Raw genomic sequence first — 21,610 nt, 5'->3', positions numbered from 1 at the left:
TTTATTTTTTGTTTTTGAGGGAGCGCTCAGTTACTTTACCTGCTGTGGGTTCCTTTTCAGTCTGAGGTTTTTCCTGAGTGTGTCCACTTACTCTGCTGCCATTTTAATCCTCAGTCTGAGATTTTTCTTACTCCCCACCAGCACCAAGTTCCATCCACCCAGACACCCAGGGGGCTCTCCGCAGGTGGCCGGGCACTCTCCTTGGTGCTGACTAGACTCCGGCCTTGGCTGCTGGCCACTGGCTGCAGAGGGTCCATGGTGCTTGTTGGGGCTCCCCTCTGCCCCAGGCCTGCTGGAGTGGACTATCAATAAACATGAGCTGACAGCAGTGACCGCAATGTGGACTGGATTCGCTGGAGTGTGGACTGGATCCGCCTGAGGGGCCACTCGGGCTGGAGTCGCTGCTGATGAAGCGGGCAGGGACCCTGGCACAGGTGGCCTGGGTTCATGTCCACACTCTGCCCCTAATCTGTCCTGGGACCTCAGCCAAGTCCCTTACCCTCTCGGGCCTCAGTTTCCCACGCGCTGTTTGGATCAATGGCAGCAAGATTTTGGTAAATATTTGTTAAATGAACGAACAAATACACATGCCCGAGCACCAGTTCAGCCCCAACGCCAATTCCTCCCATCTCTCCTCCCCACTGCCTGCTCCAGAGCTTGTCAATACTCTCTCTGCCTGGATCTTGATTTTCCCATCTGCACAGTGGGTGGGGGGACCTCTCTGGCCCTGTCCCTCATGGACAGTGGGAGGAACAAAGGGGAAGTCCTTAGAGGTGCAGCCCTGGGCCAGGTCCCTGGATCTCGCTGGCACAGCCCGGTGGGTTGGGGCTCACGCCCTGGCTGCAGATCTGGGGGTTCTCTGCAGGGCAGGCAGCAGCAGGAAGGGAGGCCCCTTCTGGTTGGTCCAGGCCCAGTGGCACCTGGTACAATGGCTAAGAGCTGGGCTCCGGGGGCCAGCTGACAAGCTTGAGATCGAGCAGCTATGTGAGCTTGAGCAGGTTAGCTGACCTCTCTGGGCATCCGTATCTACAGGTGTAAAATGAAGACGATACCAGTAGCTACCTCATCGGGTTGTTGCGGGGGTCAACTGAGGCAATGCACGTAAGCCCTCGGTACACGGTAAACACTCGCTGGGTGGCAGCCATTCTTTATTTTTACAATCACCATCACCTCTGCTCCTGCTACAGGAAATCCTTCCCGTCTCACCCCCTCTTGCTACCAGGCCCAGCTCCCACCCGTACTGCGTGCGGATTCAGCATTTGCTCGCCGTGCTCTGCTACAATGACATCCAGGGCCGCCATGCAGTACAACTTTGGGGGGTGCCCTTCACCTCGTGTCTGTGTGACTGGCGCCCCTGCTATTGTGCAGGGCACAGCCCACGTGGCTGTACATGGCAGGTCTGATCGGATCTCCCAAGAGCAGAGTGAGCTGCCCGCTGCCTCTGGTGCCCGCTCTGTAGGTGTGTCAGAGGTTCCTGTGGGCTGGAAGGCAGCCCTGGAGTGGATGGAAGGGCAGGCAGACACCTGGCTTGACTAAGGCGGGGGAGGGTTGGCAGGTAGGAACCTCAGGCCCCAAGAGCCTCCTGGACCTCCTGATGGAGAGCCAGCCCCACGCTGTGACCTAGGGTACAGGGTCCGAGGGCTCTCACCTGTGTCTGGTTGACTCTGCAGGGCTCTGGCCTTGCTTCTCCAGAGAGGAACCATCATCTCCCTACAGTTCCCCCTCCTGTCAGTTCCTTGCTTTTCAACCCCAAAGCCTTCGTTTAGGAAAGGCACTGGTGGAAATTCTTCAGAGCTCCCGCGGGGAGCCCGGTGGACGGGGGTAAGAGAGCACCACATATGGAAATCTGGGAAGACGGCTCGAGTGCCCTTTTGGGGTCAATCCAGCCCTGGGCTGGGTTCCTGGATCTCGCTGGCACAGCTGGGGCAGCCCAGTGGGTTGGGGCTCACGCCATGGCTGCAGGTCTGGGGGTTCTCCGGAGGGCAGGCAGCAGCAGGAAGGGAGGCCCCTTCGGGTTGGTCCAGCCCCATTGGCACCTGGGCTTGGCTGGGGTCAGCGGATGTGGACACTTGGGAGGTGTCTCTGGGTGCGGGACCCTGGGTTTGCCCATCCTGGTCGGTGGTCTTGTCTGAGGAGGAGGCGGCTGCTGCCTGGCGAGGCTCCTCTTGGGGCAGGTTGCCTGAGGCCATCAAAAGCCCCTTTTCGTCCCAGCCTGGCTTGGTGGGGATGCCCACAGCCTTCAGGATGACGTCCATCTTCTTGCCATAGTCCAAGTGGCCGCTGACCTGCAGGAGGACAGTGAGTGAGGGCCACAGTGGGCGGGCAGAGCCCAGCCCTCCCTAGGGTCCCAAGCTAAGCTCCTGGGCCTCACCCTCGCCCTCCATCGCCAATGCTCTGTCTCCAACTCTCCATGACTCTGAAATCCAGAGAGGGGAGCGGACCTCTAAGTTCAAGGCTGCTCTAAACCCCGGTAAGTAAAGATGCAGGCAGTTTCTCTACAAAATCTGGGTCCTCTGGGGGCAGGAAGGGATCTCCTGATAGTCGGAGTGGAGGTCCTCATTCTGCAGCTTTAGGTTACGGCAGAAGGGCTCTGCTGCTCACCACCCGGCTCTTGGGCAAGCCTCTCTATCCTCTGACCTCCACTTGCCTCAGCTGTGAAACGGGGACAAGAAGCGTAGCTGCATCAGAGAGTTGCTCTGAGGTTGCTGTAAAGCCCCCAACCTGAAAACAGAGCTACGTCACAGACGGCAAGGAACCGTCTACAACTCACTCTCCCCCTCTTCCCTTAGTCATAAGAACTTTAATTTATAGCCCGGCACCTTCCTCTCTTGCAGCTGAGTGTAGCACCGCGACAGGTTCTGGCCAATGGAGGAAGCGGTGGTGTTACGTGGTTCTGCCTGGAGGTCTCTTTAAAAGGGGAGGGCTCTTCTTCCCCCATATTTCCTTTCCTGCGGGCTGGAATTCAGACGTGATGGCCAGAGCCTCAGCAGCCATGTTGGGCCGTGAGTCCGCTCACTAAGTCCACTTGCTGGCTTGCAAAGCAGCAAGACCGGGAATTTTGGCCCCTGAAGACTCTGGAGCCACCATACCAGCCCTGGACAGCCTGTTCTGTCCTGTTCTTACATGACAGCATCAACTCTTTTTGTTCAAGCCACTTCAACGGGGCCTCAGTTATATGGACCTGAATCTTCACTAAGACCAGGGTCAAGAACTCGGAAGTGCCCACCCTCTTCCTCAGAGACTAGAGACACCCCCATTTTATTGTGTAGGGATGTGTCAGTAGAAGTGTGATTAGAATGCCAGATGCCCAACTGTGCCACTGAACTATGCCCGACACACAGGCGGACCTTAATACATGGCAGAAAATGAACTTACTGGATATAGTCCTTGACAGGAGCTGGCTGCCAATTATAGATGAAGAAATTGAGCCATAGAGGAGTGAAGTGACTTGCCCACAGTCATGCAGCTAGAAAGTGTCAGAGCTGAGATGTGAGTCAGGTCTGTTCTCTTCGCAGAAAACCGGTGAGCAGGAGGAAATTTTTAAAAAATCACTCACATTTGACAGATGAGGCCAGTGAAGCCCAGAGAGGGGCGGTGGTTTGCTTAATGACACACAGCACGGGAAGAGCAAAGCCATGTGCTGTGCTCGAGATGCTGTGTGTGGAGGCTGCTTAGCTCAGATCTGTTCCCTGCAGGGGAGTCTCATGCTTTACCAGCCAGCCTAAGGGGTCTGCGTCCGTGTCAAAGGTAAACCCCAGACAGAACTTCCCTTCAAGGCTGAAGAGGAAGGCTTTTGCTTCTAAAGAAGACGGGAAAACACTGGAGAGGCAAGTGTGGGGCATCTTAGGAAACAACACAAAGGCTTGGCTGGTAACATCTGCATTTCCATCTGAATCACCAATTACACTGGGTTATGCAAATGATTTCTCAAACACACAAGAAGATAGTTCCCTGTACAGTTGGTTGTTTTCTCATAACCAGAACCTGCCTACTTCTTGTTCTTTTCTTCACCAAAACGTGTACAGCGTGCTCAGTGACAACGCTCACACAGAGGGCTTTTCAGATCCCTGGGTTCCGGGTTGAAGGTCAAGGTGGGGCAGCTGCCCCCACAGAGGGTGGGCATTAGAGGCTGCCCGGCACTGGAAAGAACCTGCGTTTGGGATCTGAGAAAAGCCTTGGCTCCGTCCCTTACTAGTAACTGGGCGAGTCCTTACGATGTCCAGAACCCCAGCCCCCCCATCTGTAAGATGGGGATCATCACACCGACCCTGAATGTCAGCTACAAGAGTTCACGGGCTGGCACTTCGCAGGGACCCAGTATAGGCTCCCTCTTACCATCATGTTCCACGTGGGACCCAAAGTAGTTCCACAGCAGTGGTTCTCAACCTTCCTCATGCCGAGGCCCTTTAATACAGTTCCTCATGTGGTGACCCCCAACCATAACGTTATTTTCGTTGCTACTTCATAACTGTAATGTTGCTTCTGTTATGAATCGTCATGTAAATATCTGATATGCAGGATGTATTTAGGTGACCCCTGTGAAAGGGTCATTCGACCCCCAGGTTGAGAACCACTGTTCTACAGGGACATTAACTAACTAGTGAGATGCACGCAGCATCTCCAGCACAGCACACGGCTTTGCTCTTCACGTGCTGTGTGCCATGAACAAACTACCACCCCTCTCTGGGCTTCACATTCCCTCAGGGTGTTTGTGGGAAGGTATAATACAAACAAGCCACAGTGCCTGGCACGTAGTAGGTGCTCCATAAATAGAAGCTCCCTTACCTTAGTTTCCGTGGAAGCAGGGGGAGGAGGATAGGGCGTTAGCTAGGCTGATCTATGTGGGAACCCAAGGGGGCTGCCAAGCTCTAGCCATCATGTCTGAATCCCAGCCAGCAGAAACCTAGACCCACAGGGACTAGCAAGAACGGGCTCCCTATACCCTTGCACTGTTGATGAAGGGAGGTGCTAGGGCTGGTGCAGGCAGGCAGGGCAGGACGGAGGGAGGTGTGTGGCCACTGGCTACAGCTGATTCCAGACGGAAACGCTGCCGTGCAGCTATCCTAGAAAGCACAGCTCTGGTCCTGGGGGCCACAGGTTGGTCCAGGTTCCGGCCCGCCCTGTTCCTGAGCTGCCATTCTGCAAAGGCCCAGGGGGAGAACTCACTGGCGGAACTTCAATTTTACAGATAGCTGGGGGGGGGGGGGGGGGGGAGGGAGGCAGGGTGGGGGGAGAGCAGGGGGGAGGCGGGCGGGCAAAGAGTATCTATTTAGCAGTGGAAAGTTCTGGCGTGGCTGATGTTGGATAAAGATTTCAGCCTAGCCCTGGCCGGTTTGGCTCAGTGGATAGAGCATCAGCCTTTGGACTAAAGGGTCCCAGGTTCGATTCCGGTCAAGGACACATGCCCAGGTTACAGGCTTGATCCCCTGTAGGGGGCGTGCAGGAGGCAGCTGATCAATGACACTTATCATTGATGTTTCTCTCTGTCCTTCTCCCTTCCTCTCTGATATCAATTTAAAAATAAAAGATTTCAGCCAGGCCCTGGCCGGTTTGGCTCAGTGGATAGAGCGTCGGCCTGTGGACTCAAGGGTCTCAGGTTCGATTCTGGTCAAGGGCATGTACCTTGGTTGTGGGCACATTCCCAGTGGGGGTGGCAGCTGGTCGATATTTCTCTCTCATTGATGTTTCTAACTCTCTATCCCTCTCCCTTCTGCTCTGTAAAAAAATCAATAAAATATATTAAAAAAAAAAAAAGATTTCAGCCTGTGATCATCTCCCTGGCTGTCTTAATTGAAGTCTGCCTCTCACCTCATTACGTGCTGGGTCCCACTGGTGCTGAGAAGCCGTCCTAGACCTTCCCCCGCTGGTTAGGGTCCCTCTCCGGGCTCCCTGTGACAGTATTCATCGCACCCCATCATTTTCATCTGCTTACGTGCTTGTCTTCTCTGATAGACTGAGCTTAGGGAGCGCGGGGACCACTTCTAACTCACCTCTGCTCCCCATGGCCAGCCCTGTACATTGTTGGTGCTACTGTTATGGATCCACACAGTATGAATGGGCCTCAGCACTTCCTGTTTCCTGCCTTGGAAGACACCTCAACTTGCCCAAACAGGCTGCTGCTACCCCCTCTGCCTGCCCAACACCTCCTTTCAAGCGTACTGGGCACCTTCAAGTTCCTTTACCTCCTGGGCCTCAGTTTCCTTATCTGCAAAATGGGGCTAATAGAGACACCTATACCACTGACCTTTTGTGAGGCTTCAATGAGACAATACATGTAACAGGCTTACTGGCCTAGAGGGAGGGGTCACTGATGGGATGGCACAGAGGTGTGTGTGCGCGCACACACACACACACACACACACACACGTGTGCAGCAGGAATGTCGTGGGCAAGAGCCTGGGCTCTGCAGAAGGTTCCCCAGATTCATCTGGCTCTGCCTCTCACATGCAGTGTCCCCTCCTGCAGCCTCAGTTTCCACATCTCTAAAATGGGCTTTCTATCCCTACTTCATGGGAGCACTGTAAGGTCTGTGAAGCATGGAAAGCAGTACCTGGCACATGTTGGCGATCACTGTCATTGTTAAGTGTCTATTTTATGCCATGCCTGTGCTAAGTTCTAGAAGCCAGCTGGCATTTCCTCTGGGACATGAAGTGTTCATGTGATGGCAAGCCTTATGACTTGGCCCCTGGGGTGGCAGAGTCCCCTGCCTATGGTGACCCACACTGGGAGGCAGCCTGGTGTTTGTCTGCTTCACTCACCCCTGAGATGCCCCTGCTTGCGACAGGGCCAGCGCCTCCCTCACTCCCAGCTCAGGCTTGTCCTTAGGTCAGGGGCCACCTCAGACCATGTTTGGGCGGGTGGCTGTCATCTGAGATGATGACAAGGGTCCAGACCATGTCGTCCCAGGAAAAGGCAGATACTGAGGTCTCTGCCCTGAGCACAGGGCAGCCGTCACTTCCCCTAACAGCTCTAAGGAAACTCTTCTGCCAGCAATCTTCTCCTCCGGCAAGAATTTTCAAGGAAAACAGGAGGGCGGCACAAAGCAATGCTAATTACTCTAATTGCCCCAAAGAGGAAAGCACTGCTTTTTGTGATGCTCTCCTAATGCGATAAAGAGCTATTATTAGGCAAGAGCTGGGAAGCTGCCATGACCCGCAGTCAGAAGAGGTAGATGACTCCAAAGGGCAGAACCGAAGGTGGTGGCAGAGGCAGGAGAGGAGGGGGCCTCCTATTTGCCGAGCATCTCACAGGTGCTGCCTGGAAGGCAGGGGATTTCCCTCATTTCACAGATGAGGAAACAGGCACAGAGAGGTTAAGTCACTGGCCCAAGGTCACACAGCCAGCACACCAGTGGCCAAGCCAGGATCCTAGGCCACGCCTCCCTGTGCCAAGGGCTGTGCTCTTCCCAATGTGTCCCATTCAGAGGCTTCCTGGGGCAGAAGCTGGATCTTGCTAGGGCTCGTGGCATCGAAGGAGCTTTCATTTAAAAGGAACTTGAGGCTGTACCTCCTCTGGCTGAGGGAGACGCGGGTGGTGAGGCACACATCGCTTCTCTGAGTCCCTTTCAGGGCACAGGAAGCCTTAAGTGGGACAGAGGCCCCGGACATGAGTCAGGAGGCATCGCTCTGAGTCCTGTGGTTTCCGGTCTCGTTACCCAGTGCACCTCACTCCCACAGGGAGGTGGGCGGCTCAGGCTCTGGACCGGGTTTCAGAGCCCAGGTCCACGGCTCCTGGCTATGTGAACCCACTGTCTCAAGCCTCGGGTTTCAGTCTGTGCCTTGGGGAAGCCTCACACCTACATTCGGGGGCTGTCGTGAGGGTGACATCACATGAAGCAAGTCTGTCCGGGGTAAGGATGATCGAAAAGGCTTCCTGGCTCTGTGGCCACAGGCTCATGTCTGCCCCCGGACGACTATCCCTTTAACCAGGTGCTTCTGCTGTGGCCTGGCCGGTTTCCTCCACCTGCATCCTCTGGTTACTCTTGGAGAAAACAGACTGTCCTGACTAGTCATCTGGAGTGCGGGACTCAGGGTGGGGACCCTGGGAGGAGGAATGGGGGAGGGGAGGGGAGGCGAGAGGACTGGGGCAGTAATGTAGGGGCCAGAGCATGGGCTCTGGGGGTTCAAGTGCAGGCAATTAGTTGCCAGTTTGTGATAGAAACTTTTCTAAGCCTCAGTTTCATCTCCTAATCTGCAATACGCAGGTAATTATGCTGGTCCTGAGGCTGCGTTAAGGATTAGAGCAGTGGTTCTCAACCTTCTGGCCCTTTAAATACAGTTCCTCATGTGGTGACCCAACCATAAAATTATTTTCGTTGCTACTTCATAACAGTAATGTTGCTACTGTTATGAATCGTCATGTAAATATCTGATATGCAGGATGGCCTTAGGTGACCCCTGTGAAAGGGTCGTTCGACCGCCAAAGGGGTCGCGACCCACAGGTTGAGAACCGCTGGATTAGAGGCAAAGCATGTAAAGGGATGCTGCCCAGAGAGGAGTCCCCCTTCCCAAGCAGGTGCCGTGCTCTCCCTCTGCGGGGAGGAACGGGCCGGGGCCGGAGTCCCTGGTGGATGAAGTGCCCGCTGGCAGACGCAGAGCCCGGGGAGGGCCAGGCGGAGTACTCACCACGGAGGACAGGTCCACGTTCTCCATCCTCCTGTCCTGCAGCAGCACGGGCTGCAGGCCGGCCACCTGGAGCTGCGCCGAGGACGTGCGGTACACGAAGCTCAGCAGCCAGTCCCCCCTGCGGGCACAGAACGGGTGAACACCAGCCTCGGGGAAGCCCCAGGGCAAGGAGGGGCCCTGCCTGGCCCAGGGGAGTCTGGTGGGACTGGTGTTTCTGTGAGAGACCAGGGCCCTGACTGGACCCGTGGGGTGGGAACCGCAGGGGACCCTTGGCAGTGCCGCCTGGGGCATGGGAGCTCCACGAAGGTGTCTGTTTTGTTCCCTGCTGGGTCCCCAGAGCTGAGAACAGTGGCTGACATGCAGTAGATGGCTGCCTGTTGGATGGATGGATGGATGGATGGATGGATGGATGGATGAATGGATGGATGGATGGATGGATGGATGGATGGATGGATGAGGAAACTGAGTGAAGTTCTCAACAAGTCAGCACGTGGAGCAGGAGAGGTGCTCTCGGCTCAGAGGCGTTCCCAGTTCCCCCGGGGGTGCCTGGTCCAGGGCTCCCTGGGAAAGAAAGGCAGCTGGGTCCTCCTGGGCGAGTGGACCAATTGTAACTGGGCACACGTGCAATTTTAAATCTTTCCTTTGCTGCTTCTGACACAGGTAGTTACTGGTATAAATGAGCAAAGTCAGAATCGTTCCTTTCGAAATGTTTGTCTTATGACAGCACTCTGCTCAAAGCTGTAAACTGCATTCACAGGCACCGAGGGACGAGCAGGAACATGGGTAAGAAGGCTCCATGTTCTCTAAACTGTGCTGAGCAAACCACAGGGCCTGCGAGACCCTTCTTCTGCCTCCCTTGCCGGAGCGGGTCACGTGGAGCCAGGTTCAAGTCCTGCCCGGTCGATTGGTAGCTGTGTGATCTTGGACAAGCTGCTGGGACCCTCTGAGCCTCAGCCTCGTCTCGGGGTGGGTGGGAGTGTGCACCGAGATGGCACGCCATGTGCACAGTGCTCCCACGCGAGCACTTGAGAAGCATCGGGTACCAATCTGCCTCCTACTCTGGGCCTTCGTGGGTGCTGTGGCCCCTCCTGCGTGGTCTACTCCTTTAGTCCCTGTGGGCTGAGAGACTATCCGTCCTTTCAAAATTCAGCTTGGATCACTGTCCCCGGGGAGCGCCCCTGAACCCCTCCAGCTGATATCATTACTCCTCTGTCCTTCACATCTATGCTCCTTTTGTGACGTTCATCACACACCCCCCGTGTGTCCGGTCCTGGCTCTTTTCCCAGGACAGTGCCTTAGTGCCGTGGTGCTGGTGAGGAACTTGACCCTCCAGTTTCCTCCCGGTACCACAGGGGGCAGTACCACTTGCCTGGCTAGGCTCGGGGTAGGGGGGTGGGGGGGGGTAGGGGGGGTTGTGAAGGGGTTTGTATAGAGCTTTACTGATGTACCTTATACATTTGTAAGTGTATTCAGTCTGATAGTGTTGGCCTGACGCGCCCCCCACCCCCTCACTCCACGTTCAAGTAGGCTCACGGCAACTAAAATGCCTTTGGGAACCAAGAATATAAATTTCTGATTGGTGTTTAATTTACCAAGAAACCGCAGTTATTGTCTTGGTCTGTTACGTTCCTTTCTTCTCCTCTCCTTCCTCCTCCTCCTCCTCCTCCTCTGTCTCAAGAGATGGCCCAGGATTTCACAGAATAATTGAAAAGCAAGCTTATTAGCCTCCGGTTCTCAATAGAACAGATGGGTTTAATAAGAGTCTGTTGATCTCACATTGCACACATGCAATTTTAATTCTTTCCCTTGCTGCTTGTGACAAGCCCCCAAAAGCCGTGTGTCATGCGAAGATGCCAGCGACAGTCATTCTAACTGCTATCGTCTCCTGGGCACCTGCTGGGCACCCTTTTTAATTTCCCTAGAACCTCATTTAATTTTCCTAGAACCCCTGTGCAGAGGGACTCCCATTCCCACTTGATGGGCGGGAACACTGGGATTCAGAGTTGTTTGTCCAAAGCCATGCAATCGGTAATGGTGGAGCCAAAATTTTACCCGAGGATGGCCTCACATCCAAGGCTGGTCCATCCTGTTTCTTTTCTTGTTTTTTAAAACAATCCTTACTTAAAAGAAAATCAATTAACGTCTCTTTCATGTCCTACCTCTGGTGCCTGTCCATTCCTTAGGGGTGGCCATTGTTATCAGCTCCTGATGGCCCTCCTGCGCCTTCCTGGGCGCTGACGGGCAGACAGTTCTCCCTTCATATATGGCAGTGGTTCTCAACCACCCTATTGCCGCGACCCTTTCATACAGTTCCCATGTTGTGGTGACCCCCAACCATAAAACTATTTTCGTTGCTACTTCATAACTGTAATGTTGCTACTGTTATGAATCGTCATGTAAATATTTGATATGCAGGATGTATTTTCATTGTTACAAATTGAACATAATTAAAGCATAGCGATTCATCACAAAAACAATATGTACTTATATATGTGTTTTCCGATGGTCTTAGGCGACCCCTGTGAAAGGGTCGTTCGACCCCCAAAGGGGTCTTGACCCACAGGTTGAGAACCGCTGATATATGGGATCGCAGTATGTACAGCGGCACCCACTTTCTCGCCCTTAAACCAGCCCCCTATCTATGGTCCTTCAGGTTGTTTTCATTTTTAAATTATAAATGAAGCTGCAACTATCCATTTTTTACAACCCCCTCTGTGTACGTGTGTATCTAGTAGGTCAGGGTCTTAGAAGTCAAACTTTGGGGGAGGAGTGTCAGAAAACTGGCACTTTAAACTTTTCGATAGCTATCGCTGCTTGTGCTCCGGAAAGGCCTTCCTGAAGCCAACAGCCACCGACTGTGCGTGCGAACGTGCTCGTTTCTCCGCATCTTCACCAACACAAAATGTTACCCGTTTTCAAATGTTTGATAATCTCATGGGTGATGAACATTATCTTCTTACTGATTTTAATCTGCATTTATTTCATTAATGGTGAAGTTAGGCGTCTTCTCAAAAGTTTATTGACTATTTGTATTTATTCTGTGCGTTTATGTGTAGCTATCCATGGGCTGGTTTCTTATTGATTTGCATGAGCTCTTTATATGTGATGGCTCTTTGTCTTTTGTCTCTTCTTCTTTTTCTTCTTTTCTTCTTTCTTTCTTTCTCTTTCTCTTTCTTCTTCTTCTTTTTTTTTTTTTTTTACCATATCCTGATTATAAAAACTCAGCTTAGAGTATGTATGATAGAGACAAAGTGATTAGCTGAACCCCCTATCTATGGCTAAAACCATCTTTATCTTTAGTTCTGAAGTACCCAGCTAGCTATTCCTGTGAACTAAAGAATCAAAATGATAAAAACTTACAACAATTCTGTTCCAGTTTTGGGTCCTACTTTAAGGTGGTGGAGCTTAGATGAAAATGAAAGTTAACTGGCCATTTGACTTAACCTCTCTGAGCCTCAGTTTCCTCACTTGTACGATGGGATTCCTAAGACCAACACCATGGGGTCTGGGGAGGATTAAAGTAGGTAATTATAACAAAGCCAGGGTCCGGGAGGTGGAAAGAGTCTAATACTGGTACATCCTCCCCCCAGCCCATTGCTTCAAGATTCATTTTTAGGTTTTAAAAAGAATTGTGTCTTTCCACGTGTCCCTTCCGCTAGCCGTGGGCGTCTCTCATAGTGTCCACCTTTGCATTCCTGTGCCAGCTTAAAGCCTCGGGCACAGGACGGTGGATGATTCTGAGCTGCCCCTAACCTCAGGCCAGAGCCTCTTGCCCTCTCACCCTGAAGTTTATTCCTTAGTCTTGGAAGCCAACGTTTCCTCTCTCTCTCTCCACGTTGCCTTTCAAGTGATCTCACCTGCCCCCTGGCTGTAACAGAAACTGACAACCCCACTGCCCCTGGCAGCATTCTAACTCCTCTGAGGTCTAGCGCTGCGTTTCCAGTGCCCTCTGGAAACTCCCCCAACACTTCCTACCTCCTTATTTTTGTTTTGTTTTGTTATTTTTTTTTAAGTTGAGTTAATGGAGCCAGTCACCTCCCACCAACATTCCAGAGTCATTTTTTCTTCTTTTTCCTTTCTGCCCTCTAGTCACCCAACCTATTGCTTCTGAAACTTCCAACCTGCCCGTTGGACCCGGGCTTGGCACGTCAGCCTCCCTGGTGATGCGGCCAGCACTGTGCGCTTTCGAAGCAATGAGCCTGGAATATGGGTCCTCCATCCCAAACCTCCAGGCGCTTCTTGATTTTAGGAAGGTAGTAACGTTTCAGATTTTAGGAAGGTAATCTGGCTTGTGTATCACCTTACACCCCTGCAGGGGTTGCGTGGGGCCTCACATCACTCAGCTCACGGAACCCTGTGGGAGGAAGAAGCCAGCCTAGCAACCCTCTCTCATCAGCTCGGGGCGAGCTCGGCCCCGAATGTCCGCACCATTCCTGTTTCTGGGGCCGGGCCTCAGGTTTCGGAGCGTCTGGATTTGGTGTTGCAGGCGAGCCTCTTGTCTGCCTGGGGCTGCCTGCTTTCCCCGCCGGACACTAGGCTCCATGGGGCTGGGCTTGCTCCCCTGCAGCCCCAGGAAGGCGCCCGCCCAGCACGAGGCTGGTGCTCATTCAGAGTCTGTGGAGTGAACGTCCCAAGTGGCTGCTGCTGCTGCTGCTGAACAGTAACCGCATCTGCATGTACTTGAACCCCATGTGCCACTCTCTAGGTTTAGCCATCACTGAAATCCTGGGAGTCACTAGTAACACCCTCCTTTACTGATGGAGAAACTGAGGCAGCGTGGGGACCCCGGACTGTGTGGTCCTCAATCGTGAGCTCCTGAACACGGCCACCCTGTCCTGCTCCATTTGGAGGCTGACGGGCCCGGGCATCTTCTCAGGCCCATCTCCTGAGGCCTCAGCGATGGACAGCATCTCTCTTCTTCCCCAAAGTCTGGGGCAGAGCCGTGGCTGAAACCTCTTGAGTCCTCCTCTCGAACCCCACACCAGGTGCCTCCTCTCCAGCCCACAGCTGTCAGTCATGGCAGGCCCCCACCCTTGCCGGAGGTCTGGTGCACGGCCTAGGTACTGGCTCCCCTATCACTGCCAGCTTCCTGTTCCATCACCCGGCCCCGCCCAAAGCCATGCTCAGAGACCTCAGCCTGCCCCCGCCCCCGCCCTGCATTGCCAGATGACGTGCATACGAGCTCATGGTGGGCACTGGAGGCCTCCGATGAGGCCAAACCTTTGTTTCTCAAGCTCTGTCCCACTCACCATGTCCCCCTCTCCCCTGGTCATGGTGACAGCCCGGTCTCAGGCCTGACACAGAGAGACTATGTCCAGGCTCTCCATCCTACGGGACGGAGGCTTCCATTCAGAACACTAGCAGGCCAGCCTCGGGCACACTAGCTGCTGAGTACGTGTGGGCACTCCCGCTGGCCTGGGCTTTGGCTGACCTGCTGTAGCCGTTGATGATCCTGCCGGACACCACCTTCCGGAAAGGCTCCCAGTGCTTGGCTTCTCCTTCCACGGGCGCACCCAGCAGGACAACATCCTCGATGATCCCCTGGCAATCTGGCGAGAGACAGGGAGGCCGTCAGTGCCCCTGGCCCAGTGGGTCCTGGGAGGGACCCTCCAACAGTGGTGCAGGCGATGGGTGCCACACACACACACACACGTGCTCACGCACACTCAGGCACACACGTGTGCAAACACACGCACTCATATGCTCATGCACACGTGTAAACACACATTCATGCATATACACGCAAGCACACACACATGTGCACGCACACTCAGGCATACACATGTGAAAACACATGCACTCATATGCTCACGCACACATGCAAACACACATTCATGCATACACACACAAGCACATGCGCACACAGTAATGGGAGCTCCCACTTCCTGAGCTCCAGGCCCTGGCTCAAGCTCCTTGTGTCTGAGCTATTCCGGCAAAGCACCGTTGCTCCCATTTCAGAATTAAGGAAAACCAAAGACAGTTTCAAGATCACATGGCAAGTAAGTGACAAAGCCTGAGGTGGGAACCAGGTCTGTTCCCACCATTCACGAAGCTCACCACTGGCCAGGGACTCGGATGGGACGTCTTCCTTTAGAAGGAAGTGACCGGCCCGCCATCCTCACATCTGCCAGGGGGGAGACACAACCTCCCTTGGTGACAGGGCCTTGGAGCCAGTGCAGCATGGCGGGAAGGTGGGAATGAAGAGGAGACGGGCGGATGAGTCCGTGGGTGGATGGGCCCCGGGGCAGGGAGTAGACTCATCAGCGGCACTGACTGCTTTGGTCGTGGCAAAATTATGCTCAGAGACCGAAATGGTCTTTGCCAATAACTTATTTAACACAGGTTCACTGAGGGGGTTATAATTTATAATAGTATTTCACAAGCCAATAGCATACGGGGTCATGTCTCTTAAGCCAATAAAGAAAGAACATTCTCCAAAGCAATGATAGATTGACGGCACGATGTTCCAGGCAAAGGGGAGAGGAAAGAATTGAAGCCCAAATCTCACTGAGGTGTGACTTTCTACTGGCTGGTTCTTGGAGGAATCGGCTTAGCCAAGCAGGAGCTGACCCGGCTGCCAGCGCTCATTCGAAGTCCCTGGCGCAAGAGCAGATGCTCAGGGAACGAAGGTGCCCTGTTGGCGGGCCAGGTCATCTCCCGCTTGGTACTCACCACCGCGGGCACAGAGCAGCCCGGCTCACGGCTGGACCGAGTGTCCCAATACCTTCAGAGAGCTCCTTAGCTCAGCGGGAGTGGCCTCGGCTGCACCAAACACTGTCGGTAAGCCCTGGCAGACGCTTGGTATTTCAAGTTTCCACGACGCCACAGCCGCTCTTCCATACGTTGCTATCAATCAACACGGAGTAGCACAACGATTCTGACCACGTCATCCTGACATGGCCTCCCCAGTGCAGACAAATAACTCCTTAGACCAAAACAGCTTCACTTAAGTTACAGACCTGTGGATTTGAAACCCTAACACACCAACACACAGCACTGACCTAATGGCTCAGAGATAAGTTAGGCCAGGGTGGTTCTAAGTGCCGTTCATGGCCCAGGGCTGCTCCTGTGGAAACAGGGAAGGAGCCTTTCTTCTATCTTGCTGCAGCCTGGAAACCAAGAGTTCGCAGGTAGCTGCAATTACCACACTCAGAGAAGCACCGCTCTTGACCAATGAGAGGTACCCACGCACCCCCCATTCTGTCACTCTCCATCACTTTACTCCGCTGCATTTTTCTTCTTGTCATTTATCACTTGTTCATGCCTGTCTCCGCCTCTAACCTCCAGGTCCAATGAGGGCGAGTGCTTGAGCTGCCTTATCCACAGCCTCATGGGCTTAGCACAGTACCTGGCGTATACCTGGTGCTTCATTCAAATTTGCATTAATGACCGACTGAATGAATGAACTGCCACCCCCTCAGGAAAGCCAGTACATGTACTCTGCGACTGCAAAGCCCTGGTTCAATTCCCAGTTCCCCACACGTGGCCCTTTCTTATGATTCTGAGCTCCCACACGTCTCTGCGGGCTCAGTGTCACTGCTGGGGAATGGGCCCAGGAGGGGGCAGCTCCACCCAGCTTTGCCGCTCTGTTGCTGAGTGACCTCGGACAGCTGGCCTCCTCTCTCTGGGCTCCAGTTTCTAACCAGAGTCCAGCTAATTGTGTTCTGTTTGGGCTTCCATGTCAGAGTTTGAGTAAAGGGTTCCAGGCTGAGAGAAGTTTGAGAACCCCTGCAGTACCAAGTTCTCTGAGTGCTCCTCTGGCTCTGACGTTGAAAAATTCCGGGGCACAGAATGCTGATTTCACTCTTTTTGCTTCCAGGAGGTGATTATCTGGCAGAAGGATGTAAGACTTCAGTAAGTAAGCTGGCGGTTTGTGCTGAACAGAAGGCTGACTCAGACAGCCCTTGATGTCAGGGCTATTTCAGGTGCTTACGTTGCAGCAAAGCTGTAGAGGATGAGATTTTATTCCAGCCCTTTCCCTGGGCAGATGAGGAGACTGAGTCCCAGAGGGGCTGGGGGACATGCCCAAGGCCACACAGGTAGTGGGAACAAAGCTGGGACCAGAACCCAGGCTGCACAGAGAGCTGCCTGCTCCCCGGGACCAAGCTTTCTGCTGTTTGCAGTAATAACACGAAGCACAGCGATTGCATGCGCGTTATCATGGCTCCCACAGCGCCAAGCGGTTATTGACCCAGGGCCAAAGACTGAGCTCAGCAGCTCTCTCTGGGGGCCGCCCACTCAAGCCACCTGCTCTGCCCACAGAATCTCACCAAAGAGCCGGGACCTCTTTCCATCCCTGGGTGTTGACACTTGGGAGAGCTGGGACCCCTTGTGGCCAGAAGTGGCAAAGCAGGATTCCAGACAGTTACCCAGGGCAGCAGCTAGCTAGCATCCTGAAGTTGCCCGTGACCTTGAACTGAGACAAGGAGTTAAACCTCATTAGACAGTCCAGGGCACAGCCGAATCAAGTCAGGGCGGGCGGTGAGCTGGAAACACCTTTACTCATCTCTGAAGCTGGCTGGCAATGGTCTTACCAGACCTTTTCCTCTTTTATCCTCAGACTGTTGACACACTCAGACGTGCTCTTCTTATGTTTTAGAGACACTGCAAACCTGCTCTCCGTGATGTTACAAATGTAGGAGAAGCCATGTGACGGGCTCTCAGGAACACACAGGTGTTAGCTAAGGGAGGTCGGCGAGAATCACTTTAGACACAGGGTGGAGTTCTGTGGGGAGGTCAGAGCTGTCACCATTATCTAACAGGATGGTCCGGGAGGGAAAACTCAGGCTAGGAAATAGATGCTGGCCGCTGTAGTAGGTGATGGAAGTGAAAAAATGTCAAAATTCATTGCTTGGTCCAAAACCTCATAAAAGCAGATTTCAGCCGTCCAGGTAAAAGGCAGAAGCTCCTTGCTCAGGTACCACCTTTAGTATGAAGCAGGCCCCTTCCATGGGCACAGACCATCCCTCCCATGACGAGAATTCATGCAGACGCCTCCGCTTTTCAAGACCAACAGAAGACACCAGATTTAACATTTCATAAGAGCTACTGTGAGACTTCACCGCCGTTTTGCTGCAGGGACAATGAATGTTTGCTGAAACGTGTTCACATTTATTCCAGTTGCTACCATCCACCTTGTGACTTTTGAAGGCATTAAAGAGAGTCCTATAGCTTACTTTTACCCGTGAGATTTTTTTTTTTTTTTTACCCGTGAGAATTTGGATAAACCAATTTCTATCTTGTCAAAGTGCCCCATGCTTTCAGCGGCTCACACTGGAACCCTTCTACCACATGGCCCTTCTCAGCCTGGAGATTGCCTTAGCTTTTCAAAAAACTTAAGACCTGAGAACAAACACTGTCTTTGCAATAGCAAACTTCCATCTACTCTATAACCTTGGCCTTAAAAATTGTATATAAATTGAGTTATTATACAACTAAATATTTTTTAAAAAATATATTTTTTTATTGATTTCAGAGAGGAAAGGAGAGAGAGAGAGAGAGGAGATAGAAACATCAATGATGAGAGAGAATCATTGATTGGCTGCCTCCTGCACACCCCATACTGGGGATCGAGCCTACAACCCAACCGGGAATCAAACCGTGATCTCCTGGTTCATAGGTGGACACTCAACCACGAAGCCACGCCAGCCGGGCAAAACAAAATATTCTTAAAATATACCAAACAGGGCCGGCTCTATCTGAGAGCCCAAGGAGAACCCTTCTGTACAGGGAAGGCCGATCCGCCACTGGGATAAGCGCTCCTGGCTTGCCTTTGGCGCTCTGTCTTTTCCATTCCGCAGGCTCTTGTAAAGCGAGGCAGGCCCGCCCCGGTGTTTCCAAACAGCCTCCTCTCGGCTGGGAAGGCCCCCCACCCACTCCCACATGCCTGTCACGTTGTCAATCATGAGATTCTCCTGGGCTGCGAAGACCAAAGGATCTCAAGTTTGAGACGCGAGAGAGCGGATTTTCTCCCTCCTGGCAGGGGGTCGTGTGTGCAGGGAGCGATAAGCCGCAAATGGAGGAGGAAATTATCTCCTGACGGCCGGTCCAGGAAACAGACCTTGAAGGGAATATGAATTGCATCCAGCACAAACAAGATCCATTCCAACACCGCGCCCCCCCCCCACCCCCCCCCGCATGATAAGCACATAGAGAGAAACCGCCAGAGGGAGAGGGGGAGAGACAGGGGGAAGGGAGACAGAGCTAAGGCAACAAGGACACTGCCCGTCTCCCCCTCGCCTCCCACACTGGGAAGAATTGCTTAAAGAACATCATTTGGATGTATTCTTAGGATGTGGGATGAATTCTTTAGGGGACGAGTAAGCCTTCATCTGCTCCTTGTGGTCCCTGTCTCTTTGATTGGGGCCATGCAAAGTGGTAAGGCTGGTACCAGCATCCTGGCACCCGGGAAATTAATCTGCACGCCTGAGCCCTCCTCGCTCCCACTCGGGGGCCAAAAGCTGGATGTGTCTGAGGACAAAACAGACTGAGAACTGGTGGATGGATGCCACGGAGGGAACTGAGTCACGTCAAATGTGGTGTCGGCCGTCAGGAGGATGAAAGAGCCGCTGCCCGGGTGACAGCCTGTCCGCATGTCAGCTGGCACCAGTGACGCTCAGCACAGTTCGCAGCCCAGTGGGAGCTGAGGGACTCAGGTCAGCATGTGGAAACGTACCTGTGTGAGCTCGCTGACAAACCCTTTGCCTTGTTTTTTTGTTTGTCTGTTAGTCCATGTCTTTTACTAACCCAAATACAATGACTTGTCTTCTGGTCTGTTGAAGCAATAGGTTAGACAACATTTGCCACCACGTCTGTCAAGGTGGCTGGCCACAGAAACTCTGGCACCTCATTCCTCTGATGGCACTCCTGTTCTCATCCACTTCATAGTATTCCAGGAGCCAGCGTGACCTTTCTCTTCTGCTTGTTCTTCTCGGGAGTGGTGTAGGACGTCTTCCTTTTCTTAGCACCACCCCGAGGTCTCAAAGCAAGATGAGGAGTGGACTCCTTTTGGGTGTTGTGGTCAAAGTACTGTACGCCCGTCATCCAATTGCTTGCCAGAAAAGATCAGTCTTTGCCGATCAGGAGGAATTCCTTCTTAGCCTGGATCCTGGCTTCTACATTTTCTGTCGCATCTGAGGGTTCAACCTCGAGAGTGATGGTCTTCCCCGTGAGGGTTTTCACGAAAATCTGGGTCTTGGCGACGACTCCACCGCCGATGGCGGATCGGAAAGCTCTGCCTTGGTTTTATCTTTCAAATGCCATGGGCAGTAATGCTGGCCTAAATCCATAGGGGCTAGGGAGGAAACTGGACAGAGTTCTTGCTGTAAAGGCTTTTATAAAACAAAACAAAAACAAAAGCAAAGTTCCGGAATTCTTTTTTTTTTACGTTGTTCCCCCCCCACCCCACCCCCAATTTCCATCTATTGCTCTTAAAGGGGGGAGGAGGGAAACATCGATTTGCCGCTCCACTCATTCATGCACTCACTGGCTGCCTCCTGCCTGTGCCCTGACCGGAGACCGAACCCACAACCTTGGTGCATTGGGACGACGCATCAACCAACTGAGCTACCCAGCCAGGGCTGGAATTCTCTTTATCTATTTCGTTTCATTTTTAAATCTGAGGATATGTTTACTGATGTTAGAGAGAGAGGAAGGGGGAGAGTGAGAGCGAGCACGAGAGTGAAACACAGACTGGTTGCCTCCTGTACGAGAGCCAACAGGGGATCAAACCTGCAACCTAGGTAAATGCCCTGACTGGGGATTGAACCTGCAACCTTTTTGGTGTACGGGACGATGCTCCAACTAACTGAGCCACCTGGCCAGGGCTGGAATTCTATTTCTTAATCCTCCTTCTTTATCATCATCATCATTATAGCTTGCTTCAGGATAGGTTAAGTGCTTTATACATAATTATTTTTTTTGACTGATTTTAGAGAAAGGGAGGGAGAAAACGGAGAAACATTAATTTGTTGTTCTGCTTATTTATGCATTCAAAATTTCCTGTTCTTTTTTTAGTGCTTTGTTCTTTCCACTTATTTTCAATGCTTTAATTTATGTCTTTAATAATTGTAAACACTTCTTTTGAGGGGACCCCTTCAGACTGTTCTATGGAGGCTTGAGGGTCTAATCGAGATGTTTGTTGTTTCTGAGACTCTCTGCATGGTAGTTTTTCCCTTGTGTGTGTGTGTGTTATTTTTAAAAAATATACATTTTTATCGATTTCAGAGAGGAAGAGAGAGGGAGGGAGAGAGAAACATCATCTATAAGAGAGAATCATGGATCGGCCGCCTCCTGCATGCCCCCTAGTGCGGATTGAGCCTGTGACCCAGGCATGTGCCCTTGACCAGAATCGAACCCGGGACCCTTCAGTCTGCAGGTCAACACTCTATCCACTGAGCCAAACCAGCCAGGGCTCCCTTGTGTGTTTTAAAGTAAGTCTGGATTCTGAGCTCATCTTTAAAGCTGCTCACGTATTCGCAGATGGGAACCTGGGTAGCCTGGATGGATGACCTGTTTTCTCCAGAGTAAGCTGGTATCCTCTTTTTGACTTGGGATTCCTGGACCATGCAGGTAGTATTAATTTGAACCCTAATCCAGTGAGGCCTGGCCCTGGGTCTCTAAATTCCCAAGGAGACATTCCCGCCCCGGGGGACACGCTTACTGCTCTGGCTTCTGTTCCCTCCTTGTTTCTCACCTCTGGTAATTTCCTTACTTTTGGGGAGCTCAGCCAAGCATTTAAAGGGATATTTGTTAGAGCTTACCTAGCACTTCTGGAGTATTTGTAATGGAAGACTTTTCAGGCAAATTAGTCTGTTATTGCCACTGCAGAAGCTTTTGGTTTAGCTCCATTATTTGTTAACCTCCCTTTTATTTATTTTTTAAAATACATTTTTATTGATTTTAGAGGGGAAGGAAAGAGAGATAGAAACATCAATGATGAGAGAGAATCACTGATTGGCTGCCTCCTGCACATCCACACTGGGGAT

The 21,610-nt window shown here is 52.5% G+C and overlaps 1 protein-coding gene across 9 annotated transcripts in view; it reads right to left on the bottom strand.

The window, feature by feature from the left end:
• Positions 1-1,129: 1,129 nt before the first annotated feature.
• TMCO4 (transmembrane and coiled-coil domains 4) overlaps positions 1,130-21,610 on the bottom strand; it is an 87,305-nt gene continuing 66,824 nt past the window's right edge. For 6 of the 9 annotated variants that reach the window (XM_059690987.1, XM_059690985.1, XM_059690981.1 and 3 more), the window contains 3 exons: positions 14,056-14,173; positions 8,625-8,742; positions 1,130-2,285 (listed from right to left, as the gene is read on the bottom strand). In XM_059690987.1, the coding sequence (XP_059546970.1) occupies positions 1,878-2,285; positions 8,625-8,742; positions 14,056-14,173 (644 nt within the window). In that variant the 3' untranslated portion in view covers positions 1,130-1,877. Of the gene's footprint in view, positions 2,286-2,610; positions 2,653-8,624; positions 8,743-14,055; positions 14,174-18,882; positions 19,955-21,610 lie in introns of those variants that run through there. The other 3 variants (XM_059690988.1, XM_059690990.1, XM_059690991.1) reach the window with 3 other exon arrangements.

This window comes from Myotis daubentonii, chromosome 3 (genome assembly GCF_963259705.1).
Source record: "Myotis daubentonii chromosome 3, mMyoDau2.1, whole genome shotgun sequence".
In the NCBI taxonomy this organism is placed as follows: Eukaryota; Metazoa; Chordata; class Mammalia; order Chiroptera; family Vespertilionidae; genus Myotis; species Myotis daubentonii.
This window is presented reverse-complemented; position numbering and strand designations above follow the sequence as displayed.